Here is a 17,210-nt window from a genome sequence, read left to right as displayed (position 1 = left end):
GAGAGAGAGAGAGAGAGGGAAGGAAGGAGAACGCCGTTTATCTGTCGAATGCTTCACATATATCGTTCGTAACGCGACGCGCTTTCTCAGAGGGGTGAGTGTGCTCAATTTGCCACGTCGAGGGTCGCAGAACCCGATGTACGTACCAGAACGTAAAGGAAGAAGGAGAGCCTCGTAGAAAGTGTACGGGGTCTCTTTGAGAGACGTAGGACGAGGTAGGAGATGTAGGACCTCGGGTAGGACGATATACGACGGGATCGAGATGAGATTGTCCCGTTAGGCTTCTTTACCCAAACCCCCCCTTTACCCAAGCATCTCTTTCCTTTCTACTGTGCTCACAAACCACCCTTTACCCCTTAACAGGTTTCTTCTTCGATAAACTCTTTACGTGGCACGAGACTTCGATGCTGGTACTATCTCTGGATACCCGTTAGAATTCCTTTTCGAAGAAGATCGGAATAGCATTCGAGAAAAAAGAAAGAGTTCATGGGAATCATTGAAATTTTACTACTTTCGGATACTGTTAAAACGATGCTAATATTTTATCGATATTTTAGAATAACGATTCTCTTCTTATTAGAGGAGTTCGTTAATAAACTATATTAATGTAAGATTATTTTTAATATTAACCTTTCTAGATTATTTTTCTCTATAACTTTTGAATCACCTTTGACATGATACTTTATTCAGTTAATGAAATAAATCGAGGAAGAAAACAGTTTTATTAAAAAATTGCTTTTAAATAATATGTTTAAAATATCGAAAGCAGAAAAACCAAATCGAAGTTGGTTGAAAACAAACAAAAGGAAAAAGATTATAATACAATGGGTTAATTAAAACGTTTATTTTATCAAACAAATTTTAAGAGCGCTTTTTATGTATTATTCTATTTATATGCATGATACCGATATTATAGATCATCATGTACAATGTCTTAAAGGTTGAAGACGCAACGTGCATTTGATAGCCTTATCCTTGGGCGAAGAGTCGTTTGGTAGCAGATAGAAGAGAGTATGGACGGCATAGAAGAGGAAAGGGTGGGTGACTTTCGGGCGCAAACTCGAGTAACACGCGAGGGAAGCTGTAGAGATAGCTAGTGTATATGTTTGTACGTGCGAAAGAGATAGAGATAGAGATAGAGATAGAGAGAGAGAGAGAGAGAGAGAGAGAGAGAGAGAGAGAGAGAGAGAGAGAGAGAGAGAGAGAGAGAGAGTGGAATTTAGACACGTGCGAAGACGTAGACTAGACGAGACAATGCGGATATTGGACCGGGAAAATATGGAGGCAAAATAGAGAGACGAGCTGTCGATACCGAGGAGACGAAGGAGACCGACGATGGTGGAACGCGAAGTAATGCGAGTAGGCAAACTTTCGTAGAGGGTGAAAGCGGAATACTTGCCGGTTATCAGAGCCTTTTACAAAGGTAAAGATGTAGGGCCTTTATTTTGCTTACCTCCTTTCTCGAGCTTCTTGTTGTAGGATACGTATGATAACGACTGATAAAGTATATAGAAAATCGATAATATCGTATGGAAAATTTTGATAACGAGTCTAGCTATTTAATTTTTTTATTAACAAACAAGGAAAGAATGAAAGGAGAGATTTGATGTGATGTTACGAATGAAATCATGGACGAAGAGAAAACGCGTTTAGAATTGCATCAGTTCTGTTCAGTAAAAGTACGACGTTCCGATTTCTACGTCTAGGAAGTTTGTGTCATCGCGAAAGGAGATAGAGAGGAGGGTAATAGGAGACAGAGGATCGAATTCAATCGTGCGAAACTCGAGGGATTCTCGGGATCAAGAATCGACGATCGACTTCCCGAAGCACAAAAAGAAAAAATGAAGGGGAAGTACGTTCCAGCCGGGGAAAAGGCATTCGTTGAGCATTTTGCGACGGGTTAGCCGGCTTCTCTCGCTGCAGGAGCAAAAGTAGAACCTGTTTAATGGAGCTCGAGCCATTCTGGAAATTTGATCGGCGAGAACAGCCAGGCAGCCGTTTTCCTCCGCCTCCTTCTATATCCTTCTGTTTTTTCTTATACCATTCTCCACCATTCTTTTTTCTCTTTTCACAGCAGTCACGGTGAACTTTGATTTGATTTCACATCCGTCTATTTTTTTTTCCCCAAGTTTCTTTCTACCGAATTATGTAGTAGCCGTCATAGTCAAAACTGTGATTTTCAGGAAACGTGATCGTCAATATGATCTTGTAATTTCTTGTTATATAGATTAATGATTGCTGGGATAAGTTCAATCGTCCTTTTAATTAATTGCGACAGGAGTTCGAGGGAGATCGCGAGGATTACGATTTACGTTAAGGAATTTCAAAGTCGAATAGAAAGAAACGTTGCCGGTTTAGCGAAAATATGTGAAGAAATAGAAGAGGAAAGGTCGGAAACGAATAGAGAACTAGCGTTGGCAGTTTTCAAAATTTACTGTCCCTTCGATCAGCAAGCGAAGAGCCGTAACGCTTTTTGTTTGCATGCAAAGTATTGCCAGTCGACTGACCATGCATAGTGCCGCACCATTGTGGTAACATACAAGCATCCAGATATATGGGAAATTTCTACAGGCTCTTTTCTTCAAAAGAGTGATACCAACTCGTGCAGGAAGTGACATGCTTGCGAAATGGGGTGAAAATTTCGTTCTACCGGTTGTCGTCTGTGTTATACGTCCTTTCGAATTCTCTTAACAAAAGGATCGTTGCAATAGTTTTCGAGGGAAGATAGAAAATATTTAGAAAATTCGTGGCATATAAAATACATTGAAAAATTGTTGTTATGTTTGAAAGGGCACGCACATATATACGTTTTAAGTACATCATTTGATAACAAACTTACGTGATTGTTATTTTGAATTTCACAAGAAAATATTTGTTATTTCTTTCTTCTATAGTAGCGGAAGTTATTGTGACAGCGTAGATTTCGACGGATTGAGATAACGTCAAGCGGCAATTTGTTTAGAAACTATATGAAGAGCGACAATATCTTAAGGTATGTGAAAGCTTTAAAATCTTTGTCGTAGGAATATAAGATATAAATGAGTGTGATTTCAATAAATGAAATGCGATTGAAATTATGTGTTAGTAAATCATCAGATGTGGTTCATTGTTTATTAATTATAGCCAATGATCAATAGTGAGAGCATCAACGAATAAATTTTTATCAAGTCTTTGTTTCTTACATTACAGATATATGTTTACATTGTATTGTTATATAAATCCAATTTCGATTATTGATATAATAGAAACGAATGTTAAAAGAAAACATCTTCAGAGAGGCAAAGGATCCACTTCGATTGCAAATACTTCGTTTTCTGATTTATCCTTTTATCATGCATTCCAATCTCTGTTAATACGAGAATTCATGGAAAAAATTATATTAGAATCTTGAAGGTAGAGTCAATTGGGAAACTTATATATCTTTTCTTTTTTAGCATTTTTTTATAATATTATTCATAATTTTAGAATTAACATGAATTCATAAAAACAACATAGTCGAACAGTTAACATTACTTTAGCGGATATGAATAAAATCTCTGTGGCTTGCACGCGCCTTAATCGTCGGTAATGATAATACAAGAGCTTCTTCCCCATCTCGGAATATCTACTAATACGTATTCAAAATGTTCCCCATATAAACCGACATGCGTGAATACGAAGCATAGCATTGAGGGCGCAATGGCGGAAAGCGGCCGTGTACTCGTTGCTGCCTCATCCTGTATGCTCGTGTCGTGAAGAGCTTGGCCCTATTTACGTGTTCTGATGGTATTGGGGGCATCATTAAGAGAGAGAGAGAGAGAGAGAGAGAGAGACAGAGAGAGAGAGAGAGAGAGAGAAAGAGAGAAAGCATTATAGAAAGGGAGAGCGCGAGGAAGCAGAGATGACAAAGCCGCTCGTTAGGCCCTCCGAGGGTCCTCATGACCAGCGCCAAGGGTGAGAACGTGCTTAGGCCTCGATCTGTCCCTTCCTTTCCCATCTTTCTTCCTCTCTATCATTGCGTAACCTCTTTTCTTGCATCCTCTCGAATACCCTTTCTCCGATGGTCACTTGCGAGTCTCAAGAAAGAAGCTTGACTTCAGTGGTCTCTTCTGGTCATTGAAGACCACTCTTTCAACAGGACTTTCCTTCTAGTTTGATAAAGCCCTTTTCTTCATAGTCAAACTCATTCGAATCTCTTCCATAACTTTTTATACCGAAAACGATCTTTCATTAAAAGATAATTCTTATTAAATCGATAAGGTCTATTATCGAAACTACACGTAGGAGGATTTATGATTTTGTGGAAAATAATCCTCTTGGATATCAAGGCTCGAGCGAGATATCTTTCCAAGAGTACTACCCTCGTAAACACTCTATCGTTTCCCAGCTTTCCCTCTTCTATCGCTTTCCTCATTCCGTACGCATGAGAGTGTCACATTCTACGATGCCATCATAGTTACACTAATGCCCTGCTACAGCGTATAATGTTTCGAAAATGACCGTCTGACCGAGATGAGTTCCATCAAAATTTCACATGCATATTTTATTACGATGTTTGAGGTCTCTCTCAAAATTATGTACGACATTCTAAAAAATTTTTGTATTTACTGTTTTTACTTTATTCTTAGCTAAGGACGTCAAAGTAAAGAGCGTCGTTCCGCTGCTTGTTCGATTATTAATGGTAAACATATATCAGCGAGAAGTTGTACAAATTACTACCCACAACTCAGTCCCTCCGAAAACTCGGGAGGAGTCGAGGAAAGCGGGCCGACGATGGCGGTTTGGAAAGTCGTCGTAGTCATCGTCGAAGTTGGGCGCACGGCAAGTCATGGGAGAGTTGACGATCAGTCAGCTTGATACTTACACCGGTGCCGGTAGGTGATATTCAGAATGTCACGGGGGTACGTTCCATCACTTTCTGGCTCGTGATGTATGCACGAGGTCGCGACCGGTGGCAATCGTAGCGCATACACTTCCAAGTAGCTTGCTCACTACTATAACCAAAACCAACCTCTCTTTTCGCCTCGCCATTTCCCTATGAATATATGAATCGAACCGACGAACTTGCCTATGTAGTATGGTTGGCACGGGTATTCGTGGGGAGCCACGCTCATACTTTATCATCGCGAGATGGCCGGTCTTCTGCTTCTCTTTCTACGTAGCCAATATTACCGCGAAATGTATCACCACAGACCGAGCAGTCGACCTTTACCTTATATTTTTCATTGCAAATTGTTCACTCTAACTCCTTGTATTCTTCACATTTATTGATATTTTATAATCTTTTTCTCTCCCTCTCTCTCTCTCTCTCTCTCTTTCTTTCTCCTTCGATAATATTGATTTTATAAATTATTATTGTGTCATTTTTGATACTTTAGAACATATACTGTCCCTCTCTCGAAAACTTGTAATATTGTTGAACTATAGGACATGCATTATGCTCTTTAAAGTTTAAGCTTTAAGCTACTTATCATCGTTCACCGAAGACTAAGCATATCGATGTTTCGTGAGCTCTCGGAATATCTATGTTCCGTGAGCTATCTTCGAAGGTTATTTTACTTTACTCGGTACTTGATTTTCTCTGTGTCTTGGTCCTTTGGGCACTCTCCAAAGGGCCAAAGTCCAAAGCCCGCAGGCTTAACGAGTTGCGCGTACCGTGCACGAGGAAACTCGTCTTCGCGACGTTACAGGGTGGTAATGGAGTTAATTGCTGGCACCGGCCGAAACCAAAGGGGGCTTACAACTTGAGACACCTTATGCACCTGATACCAACAAATTGCTCGGTTCTTACGTTTCTAGGTAATCCAACGTAGCACCTTAGGCCAGATATATACTTACTTAGGCTTAATATACACTTATAAGTATGTTGAATACATATTTTCAAATGAGTGATGTCTCTGTCTTAAGATTTCATTTTAATCGATAAATTCATTCATATTTTCGTATGTTTTATTATGATTTCGTTATATTTTTAGTTTTCATTTCTAAATTAATTTTCCCTATAGTGAAGTTTCATTTACAAAGAGTGACATAACTTATTCGTATTTCGTGTCAGAAGGCAAATGTGCACAAAATAGGATAATGTCTTTGCTGGAGTTTCCAGCTGCACAGTCGATGGATGACGACTAGTGTAACACAGAAAAGACATTAGCCAGTAGTCTGAAAGATGGGGAGAAAGGGCAATGGGGTTGTATGTTCTTCGAGCTTTTGGGGTGTGACGAAACGATGGTAGATTTGTGAGATCTATTGTCCAGTAGAAACGGCTCTCGCTAAGTAGAATTACGATGACATCACGTACGTTTACGTATTAGGATAAAGTTCTATGGTTGCTTCGACCTCGTAGTTAACTATTACTTCGGCAAATAATAGCAGAGTACGTAGGAATAACGTCCACCATCGTTTCCACATAACGTGCCATGAGATAAATTTACATATTTCACAAAAATGTACTCGAGACTATGAAAACTATTCCATACATTCAATGTTAAATGCCATCTACTTTAGTATCTTCATTTCATAACGTGACACAATACATTTTTTGTAGTTAAAAGTTTATTATTAAATGTTAGTGACCGTGCATCCAAAAGGCCGAGCTTATTAATGTCATCGGTTCAATTAAAAACCAATTTCGCAGGGTCCACTTAATTGGCTCGTTTCCATCGTAGCGGCAGATATTGCTTTACCACCTATACCACCCTTTGTTTCATGGTATCGCCTTATCGGGACCGTGCAGGATTAATCGCGTATCAGCCTCGTGGCTCACGAGCAACCGCCGGTTTAGTAGAAGCAGCAGAATTAATTAAACTATATATAGCCCATAAAATTGTTTTATTAACTCAACTAAATTGGAAAACTTTTTTCATATCGATACGCTAATTATTCGTATTATCTAAAGAATCGTAAATGTGATAATGATGAAATAGATTTTTTTAAAACGTAGATCATTTTCAATGTATTCTAATATCAGTCATTAACTGATCGACGTTTTAAGCATTTGTTTCGCTTCATCGTTTTACTGGTGATCGAACCTACATTCGTGTTACGATTGGTTGCATAGTTCCAACGATAGTATCGGCTAAACGTAAACGGACTTCCAATTAAGCGGATAACGAGTTTCGATCGTTGTTAAATCCAGCCTTTTGAGCACTTTTGGTACTCGAATTGAAATAATTGGTATCCCGATGTCGACTTCGGTCGAGTAGAGAGAGAAAGAGAAACGAAAGAGAAGAGAGGCACTTTCAGAGAAGCTTTATAAAGTAAGGTAGAATTTGGTGGAAATCAGCACAAGTGGTGGTCTCTGACCACGGTGAAATCGAAGTTTCGCCCGGTATTAAATGCTAATGAGAACCGGTCGTATAATGGTTCGTATGTGTACTCTGACAAATGCTCGAATTAAAGGCGAGTGGGTTTCCGAAATAAAATCCCCTTGAAGAAGGAGATTTTACATGAGGAGCTATGAGAATTTGTGTTATTGAGAGAATCTTCGGGTATACCAAGAACGGTTTAATTATTTTATTTTATTATATCGATATTCATCAAACTTATAGAAATTAAGAGAACATATTTGAAACGAATTCTGGTTTTCTCTATATATACATTTCTCAATGAATTTGGATTCTTCTTCTTATGTTCAGATGACAACGGAGCTCTATCATTTGGCCGATTTGGCTGATTCATACGTTTGTTGGTGGCGGAAAGGAGAGAAATTTAAATTCTCGTGCCGCCTCGCTTAATCCGTGGCTTAAAGAGCTTAACCCCACGAATACCTCGTCAGAGCTTCCCTCAATGACGACGGAGACCATGGTGCCAGAGAGCAGGTTTATTAGCGCACGGATTTCGAAATTCTTTTCATCGTTGGTTGGGACACGAGGCCTCCCACGCCGTTTACATAAGCAAGTTCTCTGGATTGCCTTTTTGATATGTAGATAAGGGGTGGTACCGCTTTTACGCCGTTTACGCCCCACTGCAGAGTAAAGAGAAAACGGACTTAAACCCCGACCACTCTCATTCTCTTTTCGTCGACTTTGCGACAGTTACTTCAAGTGTTCTACTGGTTAGTTGTTCTTCAACCTTTGACTTCTCAAAACACTTGTAAACATTAAGAGACACGTTTCTGAAATGGAAATATTTCATTTTTTAAAAAACAAAAAATATTTCTTTTTTATAACATATATTCGAATTATTTTTGAATCGCCTCCGTGGTGTAGTGATTAGCAACTCGGCCTCTCAACCGGGATTTCGATTTCCGACACTACCTTGAGATTTTTTCAGGAGCCAGTTGGTTTGGACTTAACTCACATAGAATCTCGGTGTCGTACGTTGCTAGCAAGACGTAGTGACAATCAGCTAACATCATCATTACAGTGCAGAAGGTAAGAGGAAACCACTGCACTGTCTCAAGAAATGCGGAGAACGGACACATTCTTCAGAGATAAAGAAATAAGACTAAAGAGATTCGAATTATTTATGTGTATATTTAATTGAATAATTGTTTTATCGTTGATAATTAGATAACACTTTTAGAGTTTTATAATTTTACAATTTTTACGATCTTCGTAAAAGAAAAATATTATTTTTAAATTTAATGGAATAGAAGCTATGTCTTTGTTAATTAGATACACTTTTTGAGAATAGGGTTTACTTAGTATTTTACTATGTCCATAAAAGGAACGGCTTGGGAGGATAATCATCGAGGTAAAAGAGTTGTACGAAAATTGCAACCGAGAATCGAATAAGATTGAGCAATTACGGGCGCAAAACATGGCCAGAGACATAAACAAATTACATGCGAATGATTTCTTGGCAATGATTAGTGGTAAACCTCGTTAGGAAAGTTTTGATCAGTAGGACGCTTCGTGGTAGTTGAGAAACTAATGTAAGGTCGAAGAATGTCTTTTTGTTGTTCTTCGCAGAATATTTTGTGTCGAAAGTTATATTTTATAAAACAAGCAAGCGTCTACGCAAGGAAAATGTAGAAACTCACTTGGTTACTCAATAGACTATCGTGAGATAAAAAGGAGAAACTCGATAAAAGGATAAATGACTGGCTCAGCGAAAGTCTATTTTTCCGATCACACTGGAATCTCCAGGGATTCGATCGTAAGAAATAGTAGCGGCTGATAAGCGAACGAAGAAACGGAAAAACGAAGGAAAGGAGGGTCCACGTTTTCTTCTCCAATCTCGGCGATTCGTCGTTTATTGGACCGCTTCGTTCTGCGTAGAATCGCTCATTTACTACTATTATCTGAGGTAAACAGATTTACTTATTACCAGACATATTTTTTCTGACTACTCAACGCCCTTGTTTCTTTCTTTTTAGTGTTGATCTATAAGTTAAGCTGATTAATATTTTCAAGCGTAGTCTAGTATAGTCGAGGGGACAAAGTAATTAAACATTAGTTCTGAAAAGATAGATAAGAGACGAAAGCTGAAAATAATTTTCGAATGGGTTGATCACACGAATGGAGAAATGAGAGTGGTAAACGAGAAGAGAAGAGAGGGGAAACAGGTATAATCACGCGACAGACAATTACACAAAGTCCCTCGTAGAGTCTGGCTTTCCCCACAATGCTGTGGCGAGCAAAGGATTAATAGAGACCGGCCAGCCTCCGTGAGAAAGCTTCATCCTTTGTTCTTTAGATTTTCTTTCGAATGCCGTGTGATCTGCCAAATGAGACACGTGTCGTTTTTTGCTTAAGCCTCCCTTCGTTAGCATCCTTCTTATTTCGATTAGCTTTGATGTCGAAGAAGGTCCAACAGATCGATATGAGTTCTAACATGAACGAACGTTTGAAAAATGCTTCGGCTACTTTCGTCTTGGCGAAAAATCAAAATCTCTTGTACTCAAGGCCAAAATACGTCGCTGAGGTTTTCGCGAAAAGAGGAGAAGCTGATTCCTGTAGGTTCCTGGAATTAGAATGGCGACCGGCATCAAAGGCAGCCAGCCGGTGAAAGACGAGAATTTTCATCGGAAGCCATGCGATGATGAGAGAGAAATGCTTGTTGAAAGAGAAAGATAGAGAGAGAATTCACGAATGAGAGGTAGTCAGTTCGTGAGTTTGCGAGTTCCGAGTCAAAGGGATTGCCGTATATTAAACTACTTTTCGGCTCCCTCTTTCTCCCAGCTTCCACGATTCGTACGTAGTATCTCTCTGGACCACGCGATTCTTGCTGCTATTGCTTCTCTCATCCTCTTCTCTCGCTTTTTCTCTCTATCATCCTTCTCGTCATCACTCGGATAGTGAACAATGGTAAGCTAAAACCCGTTGTCAGCAGGGAAGAAGACAGGCAGGCAGGCAGATCAAATTTTTTCTATGTTCCATGCCATATTAATAAGTTTTTTAAAGAAAAGAAAAATAGATACGAATGTGTCCTAGAAAGTTTGTTGATGATCAAGAATAAAACATGACGGTCGTGAGAACTCTAGGATGCAGAGTCTAGTTCTTTGGAGAAAGCTGTCGAGAACGTTAACTACTATGTAGGTTCGAATCACGCGAAACGCTAATCCATGAACCGTGGGGCAACATCCATTGAAGGGTGCTTCTTTGGTGCCATTAGTCATTAGCGATTCTAAAAGCTCCCGGGATAGAATATTATGGTGGTGGTCGCGGCAACGGTGGCAACGTTGGCGGCTTTTACCATACTTCAGCTTTATGCGAGGCTCATTCATCAAAACCTAACGGAGCCCAACGGGCTTCATAGGAACGCGCGAGGCGTGGGATAACTGTACGCTACGTTGTAGCTCGTGCTACTTATGATTTGTGACCTTACGCCAGCGTACATTTTCGAAACGTTTCTAAAAGGTCGACTTTTATCGTTAATCCACCTTGTGCATCTTTATTTATTAACGCTACCTTTTGAAACTATCTTTACGTATTTTATCTACTTTCAAACTATTCTACCTTTTATTGCATTGCACTATGATGGCGTCTATTGTTTATACGACTATTAATGCTTAGAAAAGTTACGAACGGATTATTCCGGGAAAGAAAAACTGAGAGGAAAATGTTAAATTGGTCGACGTTGTTTTCAGTCGTCGAGATTGATCGGACTCAATGTTTTATTTTTCCTTGACATTCGACGTTCTTTCAAGGTGGATGTTTATCGCGTTTTGGCCGAGAATCTTCACGCGCCAAAGCTAACGACGCAGAAGCACGAACTAGAAGCAAAGGTGAGAAACTGTCGATCCTGTCACATGTCCAATGAACCATAGAGACGAGCCATTACTTCTCTTTCTCTACTGGCCTCCGAAGAGAAATAATAAAAATGCCATTAGTGTCGCAGTCAAGGCACAGGACAGCGTGAGGCTGGAGACGTGAGCGTTTCACCCCAGATTTCGGACGATATATCTCATCCCCTTAAACCACTTTAACGTCTTTGTCACGGACTTTCCCACTTGACGAGGCTAATCCTTCTTCCCTCGTCTCTGCTCCCGCTTACTTCTTCTTCTCATTCTTCCTTCGAGCTCTTTCGTACTATTCCTTGGTCCACTGACCGAGAGTGGACGATCTTAAAACTCTTTCACGGACTGGAATAAAAATAATTGCTTCGTGATTCTGTATCCAACCCCTATTATCTGTGTAACTTCTCAATCTTTCCTCTTTTTCCCAATTTTTTCCCTTTTTATACATTTCTTCTAGCTATACTTCTCTGATCTTTTCTTTTTCTCTTTTTTCCCTCGTTCCTCAAAGCACGACCGAGAGGATATAAATCGAGACGCGAGAGAAACGAGATCGTCCTCGAAAATAAGATAACATCTTATCTACTCCCTCCTAGCAGCTTCCAGGCGAAGAAAGAAAAGAGGACGATGAAGAGAAAAGGCAAATTCCCGAATAAACACATCCGCGCCTCTTTATGATGGCACTTTGCAGATTCACCCTCGTTGACGCTCTCCTCCTTGCTCTCTGCTCTGTGTACCGTACGCATTATTAACTTAACCACCGGAAAATGTCAACCGACGGGCTTACTTCTTTCTATCTATCTTTTTCTCTCTTGGCCCTTGCTTTTCTTTATTTTAGCGCCCTAGCAGCCCGTTGTCATTTTTTCTTTCTACTCTCGAAGTCTCATACGACCTTTATCTTTATCGTTTTCCTTCGAAGATTCCTTCATTTTATATATAATATACAGCATAGTACACGTCATGTATTTATCCCTAGAACAAGAGCTTTTTTGTCTCCTCCTAGAATAAGGAAAAAGATCATGAAGAGTTTTTTTATAAGCTCTAACTACATAGGTATTTATACATAAGATTTATTCGAAGGAAATAAGACTCGATATCGGATTTCTAAACGTTTTAATCGTCTGCTCGTTCTTTTTTTTCTTTCCCTATTCCTTCCTCGTTTTCTCTTTTTATCTCCTTCTTCTTCTCCTTTCCTCTTTCGCGATGCGGAAAGTCCTTTTCCAGAAAGGAGTTATCACCGAAGGAAGGAATACAAGCACCCACCGACGGTCGTTCTACCGAAAAGGGGCTGGAGACGCCCGGCGGGGTTTGAAACGACCCCCGCAAGCCGAGGCTGAAGTCTGAAAGATAAGGTGCCCCTCTTCTCTTTCGCCTACCTCCTAGATTATGGAATGGCACTTTAATTACACTAATGGGAGAACCAAATGTTAATTACAATTCGAAGTCTAAAAGAGAAGTGATTCGCGCACGATGGAAGGAAGGCAAGAGTGAGAGAGATGGAAATCTGAAAGAAGAAGATGTCAGAAAAAAGGGAAAAAGAAAAAATAAAGAGGAGTATATCGTAATTAGTATTATTCGAGACGTAGTCTCTTCGCTAAACTGATTTTCGTTTTGGAAAGAGTATCAAAGGGACTTTCTCATTTTTCTTGTTTTCCCTCAGTGGACTCCATCTTGTTACGTCTAGAAACTAATTTCAGCGAAGCTATTTGAAATGATACGATCACGACAACAACAAGAACATCGAGCCATCGACGACGACAGAGGCGACGGTGGCGGCGGACGGGTTTCAATTTAAAGTTGGAAGAGCGTGTCGGGATTTCAATGTACAAAATGCGTATGCTAAACTTTTCGCACCCCTTCTGGCCAAAACCCTCTTCACCTTTTCTACGTCGTGCATCCTGACAGACGAGAACCGTGGACACATGAAGCAAACGGTGGACAACGTTACGTCTGACGTTCCGACGGGAAAAATCAGCAAGTCTGATCAGCGAGCACGGAAAGTAGAAAAGGACACAAGTAGAACGCAGAGTGGTACAGTAAGCCTGCTCGTGGGACAAATGTATCGTGAATACTTTGAAGTTCGTGTCCCAAAGGACAAATTACTTTTTTCGAGGCGTATCATAGTCGGCCTTAAAGATCACCCTTATAGGAAACTCATCGAGAGCCGATTAACGAGAATGAATTCGATCGACTTATGGAAATTGGAATGTTCAAAGGAACAGGAAAAGTGATACTTGCTTTTTTTTTTAACATTTTCGTATTCCAAATGTCAAATAGTCAGCCGTCTACAAATCCGAAAATCGCAAGACCACTCTCTGCTGTGGCAACGATGGCCAACGAGGGAAAAGATGGTAAGGTTAGAACGTGATTGATTTTGCATACGACGCGGATTGGACAGGTTTGAGAAATTGGACTGACTTTCTGGCTGGTTTGGTCTCTCCTTTAGCCATCTTGCCCCTCGAGCTACGTCCTTTCATTTTTCCCTACCTCTTCTTGTCTCTCTTCATCTCTCTCTTTTTCTTTCTATATCGCAAGTGTTATATTACTGGACGTTATACGTGCTCACATGGACACATATGTACGTCGGTGTGTTGCGTATATGGATAGAAATATCTTCTATGGATAGAAGTATCTTTTCACGAAACGAAGAAGGGTTCCCTCTCGTATCTTTCGTAGGAAAACATCGAAGAAGATTGGCCTCGAACGAGCGATTTGTGCGATTTTCGAGGACGTATTTATGAGCATTTCAAGCTCTCTTTTTCTCTACGCCTCTACTTTCATATTGCATTCGCCTTCGACGCAGTAAGTTTTGCGCGTGTCTTTCCTTATAACGTGCAAATGGATGACGTAAGGCAAGCTACAGACATGCTATCGGATATCTTTTTCACGATAGCTACGATAAAAATATATCGTATATCTTTATTTTACCTTGTTTTTTCCATATATAATAACTATAATTCTAATCTTATCTCACGAAAAAAACTTTTTTTAAGTATTTAAAAATTAATACCATTAAGATGTCGTTTACGTTATTTGATTATCTAGTAATATTCTTTAGTTCTGTCATATAATTTTTCGAACAAAATTTCTTTTCCCTAGGTACGTAAAAATGAAGGACTGTTTCTATGAAGAAACTATTCATAGACACTTTCGTTTAACGCTATCTATCGACGTCAGACTGGATAACAGATCGAACGATTTATTCTAAACCTTTATCCTAGGGCCCCCTCGAAATTTATGAAAGAAGACGCGCGTTTAACCGACTCGCTCAGTCATCCCTCACCACGGTGTTGAAACTACCCTTCCACTCGGCGGTCTTCTCTCGCTCGTATTCGTTCGTTCATTCGTTCATTCGTTCGTTCGCTCGCTCGCTCGCTCGTGCGAGCATCCCCATCGCACTTACTCTTCCTTTCCTCCCTCCTCCGTACCATGCTCGCATATCAGCCCTTTATTTTATACGGAGGCGAGTCAGTCCGAATCGCTCCTGATATTAAAGGAGATGGTTCACCCTTGGCACGTGATCGGGATACCCAAATCCTATGATCGGACGGCTAGGGACTTCCTTATTGGCGAAAGAGGCTAAAGTCGAGACAAAACGCGAGGGTGAAATCGTAAAAGAAGCTCGAGGATGACAAAAAAAGCTTGCTACGTGAGACATCGTTCACGAGATGTTTTTTATTTTATTTATCGATAAGGAGTTAATTAATTAAGACCTAAAAATAATCTTTAATATAACAGGATTAATATATTTGGACAGATCTAGTGAAATTATATTTTTATTTAACTTATAAAGTAATTCAATACAATATACTAACGTTATACCACTTTTTATTTCAGTTGTACTTGAGCAAAACACGACAGAGTGGACTTTTGGAAGATCCACAACAATCTATCTCGCGAGCAGCTTGTTTAAATCCACGCCAACAAGGTAAGCTTTCTACCATCACAACTCTCTCTTTGCCAGTTTTTGTTTTAAAGCTTCCAAAAACAGCATATTTTTTTTCAACGTCATCTATAAAAATCCTTGGAATATTCGCCGTCGCCTCCGTCGGATTCCACAGACAAGCACTTTCGTCTTGCTCTCCGAGCAACACTCCCTCGATCGTCTTTTTCTCGTTTCCCTCTTGTGCAAGCGGAAAGTTTTCTGCGTCGTGGAAGAACTACTCTTCTAGCGTTTAATATCGTAACGCTGGAATATCTCGTCTCGTGCTTCAGTGCTTCGAAGTTACGTAAGGAACATTGGAGAATACTAAAAGTTTTCTGCGTAAAAACTGTTTTCTCTCTCTCTCTCTCTCTCTTTCTCTCTTTTTTCTTTAGGAAGATAGTGTCAAACATCGATTCGAAGAATTTTTAAATAAATTTCTTTGATTACAAAATCAAAAGAAAGAAATATCAAAGAAAAATTACATGGAAAAAATGGCAATCGTCAAGAACGATTTTCCAGATCCTTCTGAGAGTTTTTTTTCTACAATTTTCCTGATAGTCAGAACTCGACCACCCCGTTAGGGGTTTCTGGTGGTCGATGACAACGATGAGAACGGTGGCGGGTGATTCGATGCCGCGAGACAGAGGAGAGGGCAAGGCCCTGCTATCATATATAACCTCGCGACGGGTTCGCATAAATATTCTAATAACTTCGGAAACTAATATGATTGCGTCCACCAGGAATAATATCCAACTATATCGTGTGGACATCGAGTAAGCTGGCGTATACGTATACGTACGTAATACGTTGGTCGTGTAGAATATAAAATACATGTCTTCGTATTCATCATTGTGAAGGTAGAACGGCATCGACCATCAAGTACGACGAAGTACATGAAGACTAATGAAAGTGATCTACTCTGATCATTACTTTTATCAAAGTTTTTGTAATTTTCATCGGCTTTCAACAGAAAATAGTCATGAACATTATGGGGATTTCGTGTATGTAACAAAACAATTATTCGTGGAAGTTCAGCAACCTTCATGATATATCGTCATTTCCAAGAGTTTGAACAAGTAGGCGTATTAGTGAAAAGAAAAGATAAATCAAGAATTATCTCGACATATTGGACAAACAATTCGTACTCAAAGGCACATTTCGATGGAGTGGTCATTGCTCGGATGGTCTCAGACGGTCTCGAGATGGTATAACCTTTGGACCTCTGGTCGAGTATCGAAAACAAAAGGCCGACGTTTCAATTAGGTCCCTTATTAGTTAGCAGCGATAATAGGGCCAGCGGCGGTCGAAGCGGCAACACACCAGGGGCTTTCCAGTGCTTAACCGAAGGTTACGTTAGGACCGTACGGGTTGTTTGCGTGGATTCAGCTCTTACGATATTAAGGGTCGACCTAGGCACTCTCCTACAGCTCATCGTCCGAGCTCCATGCTCAGACCAACCAGTCCATTTCCCTATACGTAGCAGACTTCGGTCCGTTGAAGGAGTAGAAAGAGGGTAGAAGGGAAAGGGGAACGGTAGTCTTGGTTTCTTGCATGGCTCGGCTGTTCTGTCGGTCGTTAGGTCGATTGATTTTCTCGCGCAGTGTAAATTCCTGGTAGAGAGTCAAAGTGTACGAAAATGGTTGGTGTATAAAGGTAGATAGATAGGTAGTAGGTGTGGAGGAGATAGTCCGGTCCGATGTGGCCGAGAATGGAAAGTAGACGAAGAGAACGGACGAGAAAGTGGTCGAGCTAGGAGGAATTTGTCGCGAGGAGTCGGTTGCAGCAGTTGCCTGCGGAGAGCCGCAATGATCCTCTCGTTTCACCCATTCTATGCTACCGCATGGTACCGCTTTCGGGTAGTTCCCTCTTTCTCGTCTTATTCTGCACACCATTACTATCTTCGTTCTCACTACTCCTCTTGCTTTTAGCTGTTGTTACTATTGCTGCTATTCCTACTGAGTTGCTACTAGTGCTGCTACTATTACCGAGGCACCTTTAGAAAATTAAGTTAGGGTTATTCAAAACTATACTTTTATCTTCCTGTCGGAATTGTTAACAAATACTCGAGAAAGTCGATTCATCAGTTACACGAAGGAGCATTGAAGTAACAACATTCGGAATATAATC

The 17,210-nt window shown here is 40.2% G+C and overlaps 1 protein-coding gene across 13 annotated transcripts in view; it reads left to right on the top strand.

Annotated features, from left to right (window-relative positions):
• LOC124951653 (mucin-5AC-like) overlaps nt 1-17,210 on the top strand; it is a 244,314-nt gene that overhangs the window by 126,049 nt on the left and 101,055 nt on the right. For all 13 annotated transcript variants that reach the window (XM_047500446.1, XM_047500412.1, XM_047500436.1 and 10 more), the window contains one exon: nt 14,996-15,086. In XM_047500446.1, coding sequence (XP_047356402.1) covers nt 14,996-15,086 — 91 coding nt within the window. The remainder of the gene's footprint in view (nt 1-14,995; nt 15,087-17,210) is intronic.

This window comes from Vespa velutina, chromosome 1, assembly GCF_912470025.1.
Source record: "Vespa velutina chromosome 1, iVesVel2.1, whole genome shotgun sequence".
NCBI classification, from domain to species: Eukaryota; Metazoa; Arthropoda; class Insecta; order Hymenoptera; family Vespidae; genus Vespa; species Vespa velutina.
The sequence above is the reverse complement of the archived record's forward strand: the minus strand, read 5'-3'. Positions and strand labels throughout refer to the sequence as shown.